The sequence below is a fragment of the Nannochloropsis gaditana genome (assembly GCF_000240725.1).
Source record: "Nannochloropsis gaditana CCMP526 unplaced genomic scaffold scaffold484, whole genome shotgun sequence".
NCBI lineage: Eukaryota > Eustigmatophyceae > Eustigmatales > Monodopsidaceae > Microchloropsis > Microchloropsis gaditana.
This window is the reverse complement of record NW_005803469.1, coordinates 9,419-13,133: the sequence shown is the minus strand read 5'-3', so window position 1 is coordinate 13,133 and position 3,715 is coordinate 9,419. Positions and strand designations below refer to the sequence as shown.

The 3,715-nt window shown below is 58.7% G+C and overlaps 1 protein-coding gene across 1 annotated transcript; it reads left to right on the top strand.

Annotated features, from left to right (window-relative positions):
• Positions 1-109: 109 nt before the first annotated feature.
• Positions 110-3,116, top strand: NGA_0375020 (dna binding protein; the record flags this gene model as incomplete). Its single annotated transcript, XM_005854504.1, has 4 exons — positions 110-1,006; positions 1,292-1,847; positions 2,010-2,886; positions 2,996-3,116. The coding sequence occupies 4 exons, from the start codon at positions 110-112 to the stop codon at positions 3,114-3,116; spliced, it is 2,451 nt and encodes an 816-aa protein (XP_005854566.1).
• Between the last annotated feature and the right edge of the window lie 599 nt (positions 3,117-3,715).

Sequence of the window (3,715 nt, the reverse complement as noted above, 5' to 3'; positions counted from 1 at the left end):
GGGGGGGGTAAACTGGGGAGGAAGGGGTAAAGTCAAAATGGAGGGGGAGGGAGGGGACGGAGCGGTGAGAAGCGCAGAGGAAGACGCGACGTTGAAAGCGGCGAGGGAGATGGAGCGGGAGGAGCTGATCCGCCTCCGTTGCGAAGAAGTCCGGCAGCGGGAGGAGGAGAGGCGGCAGAACAAACTCATGGAGAAAGAGGAGAAGAAACGCAGCAAGGAGGAGCAGCGTTGGGAGAAGCGGATGCGTCAAGTGGAGAGGAAGCGTCGGAAGGAACGGATCAAGGAGCTGGAGCGGGAGCTGAAACGTTTGCGAATCCGGATGGACAACGACATTCAACGCCGCCGGGCGGCAGCACGACAGTTGGTCCAAGTTGGGGCCGACGCTCCGGCGGGTATGGTGGCCGTGCCTCAGCTTGCTCATGAATCCTTGATAGACGACGCGCACTTGGAAGAGACGGAGAAAGCGTTGCCCCTGCCCCCATCGTCTACACCCTCCTCGAATTCGCGCTTTTCGTCCGCCAACAACCTCCTTTCCTCTCGGACCATGGCGGACGTCCTCCAAGTCTGGGATGTGGGCTACACGCTCGCGGGGAAGATGGGGATGTCAGAGTGGCCCTCCCTCTCCCTCTTCTTGAAAGCCTTGGATGCCGCAGAAGCCTGCAAAGACCGTCATCCCACGCCCCGGGAAGAACGACGGATGCGCGTCCTTTCCGAAGTGGCACAACGCCTCACCGGCGTTCTCCTCCCCGACATCGTGCAGACCTTGATGTATTCCTCTCCTAGCCAGGGAGGAAGCGGGGCAGGGAGCGGGGCAGGCATCGACCCAGATCCGACGCTGCCGTTGAACGAAATGACATGGCCGGAGTTGGCCCGGTGGGCCTTTATGGCGCAAGCCTACCGTGTCATGCAGTTACCGGTGGATTTGGCATATGCATTGCGTGGTCGCGGTGTAGATTTCCAAATGGATGCCTGGGATAAGAAAGCGTTGACCATGGGACGTTTGCGGGTACTGATGAGACACCGAGGGACGGGGGGAGGACGGGGAGGAGGGGGAGGTCTCCCTGTTTGGTCGCGGACGGCCTTTACGCTCTGTATTCCGACCCCGAATCCCTTGCGGTGTCTGCTTTCTGGCTGGCAAGTCGCCTTGGAAAGCCTTCGGTGTCTTCCGGGACAGGGCACGAAGGACGAAGGACGATGGGGACCCTGGGTGGACGAACATGTGGGGCGGGCGCTTTCGGCGGTGGAAAGGAGGGAAGGAGAGGTGGGGGTGGGGGTGTTAACGGCCGTACAGGAGGCCTCCAGGATCCTAGCCCCGTTTCGGGAGGAAGGAGAGAATCAAAACAAGAAAGGGTGGCTGGAGGCGATCAAGCAAGCGGTGGAGAAGGCCATGACCGCGTTGGATATGTACCAAAGTAATTTGGGCGAGGGCGGTATCTGGAAAGAGTTGGAGACCGACCCCATCGCTGGTTCCATGCAGCGGGGAGGAGAGCAACGGCCGCCGCAAGCACCGCAGCAGGAGGAGGAAGAAGAGGAGGAGGCGGAAAAGGACATGCAGGAGCACTGGCAGTCACCCTCCAGCGTGGAGGGAGCGGGAGGAAAGATAAGAGTAGGAGACAGTAGATCAGGCGTGGGTGGCGGAGCAGGAGAAGGGGAAATCAAGCAGGATGGAGAAGAATTGCAGAAGGTATCTGGCACCCCTGCAATTCCCTCTTCTTTGAACAGGGCTATGACTAGCGAATCGATCGCGTCTATGAGTGCCCCCTCCGTGACATCGACCACAGGCGACGGACTCCCGCAACTTGCGTCGTCCACCGTGCCGTCCCTCCCTGCCTCGCCCTCCCTGGGAGGTACAGAAGGGGGGGGGAATAATGGCGTCTCTCTGGCGTGTTCCACCGCGAGTTTTGAGACTGATTCTTTGGACAGCGAGTCCCGAAGGTCCTCGGCGGAAAAAGAGGGAGGAAGCAGGGGAGGGAAGAAAGAGAAAAGGAAACGCCGGCGGTCTTCGTTAGGGCTCGGGGCAGAAAGGGAAGAATGTGAGACCGTGGAAGGAAAAGAGGAAGAGGATGGTATGGGGATATTGACGAAAGGTGGAGAGGAAGAGGAAGAGGAAGACGAAGAAGACGAGGAGGAGGAGGAAGAGGAGGAGGACGAGGAGGACATCGATGCCTACAGGGACATAACGCCCGAGGATTTTGAGGCCAAAGCCGAGATCATCCGACGATGCTACGCTATCCTACAAGCTCTGATGCAGGCTAAAGGAGGAAGCTTGTTTAAGTATCAACCGCACGTGGAGGGTTACGGGGAGGTGGTAGCGCGTCCGTTGGGTCTGATGGATGTGACACGGAACTTGCGAAATGGGCAATACGATGACTCGGTGGGGCGATTCGCCGCGGACGTTCGGCGGGTATTCATCAATTGTGCCCTCTTCAATCCCGAAAACGACGTGATTCTGCACGATGCGGATCGGTTGGTGGCTCGTTTTGACCGGCTTCTTTTGCAGTGGGTCCTGGACGTGGATGCCCCCCCCCTGGAGGAACTGGGGTTGGACACCACTTGCAAGGTTTGTCGAGACCCGTACCCGCAGTCTGTGGAAGTTACGTTGGTGGGCGGGATCAAGGAATGGCGGCAGGTGTCCCCTCAGCAGTGCAACCGGTGCGACGCGTCCTTCCATCCGGACTGCGTGAAAATGCCTGTCTTGCATCCCAACCGCAACGTGTCCGAACAAGGGAAGGAGAAAGAATATTGGTTCTGCGAGGATTGCATTCGGGAGCGGATGCCCAAAGACGTGGACCCTTTCCTACGTCTTCGAGTCGTGAAGCATTTTCCAGGCGTGGGAGCGTTTGCCGGGCGGGTTGCCTCTGTCCGTTACACGCGCGAGAAGGCTGTGTACACCCTGTTGTTTCGAAATCCATCTCCTTCTTCCTCTTCGTCAGCCCCTTCCTTTTTTGAGCACAAATTGGACAGAAATGCCCTTTGTTCCCTCCTCCGTGCTCAGGGTCTTCCCCAACAGAACCCAGAACTCGCGCAGTTGCTTCTGCAACGCCCGGCAGCCATCGATGCCAAGTGTGAGTATGAAGCGCTGGGTCACTGTCGCTGGGGGCTTGGGTACCTTCTAGAAGGAGAAAGCCGATTTCCTCGGAAATTGGACCCTGAGCTTTCCCTTGTCGTCCGCCGTTGGATCAATGGGGGGGACGTGGAACTGGTGGAGCTCTTGAAAGGGATCCGGGCCTTGGACGCTGGTGTGGGAGGGCGACGAAGGAGGAAGGGGGGGAGGAAAGGGGCGAGGGAGTGGGTGGCTTGTCTGGTGGCGTTGGCAGGCCAGGCAGGGGGAACGGTGAGGGTGAGAGACTACTTGGAAGGACAGGAGGAGGACTTGAGGGAGCGGTTAGGAGAAGTCCTGGTGGAGGGGGTACAAAAGGGGCCCAAAGAGGAAGGGAGAGAGGAAGGAGAAGAAAAAGAGGGGAATGTGAAGGAAGATGAGGTTGTTGGTGTCGAGAATGCAGAAAAGGACGCTAAGAAAACGGAGGAGGAGGAGCTGGTGGGAGACGAAGACGAAGAGGAGCTGGGTGTGTTAAGAGGTGTGCCTCCGATTTTTTTGCCGGGCGCGGGGGGCACGGCACGGGTGGTGCAAGAGGAGGAGGACTTTTCAGACGACGAGGCATATGCTCAGAGGCAACAAGAGCTCTTGGAAGGGAAAGAGACAGAAGAGGGGGAG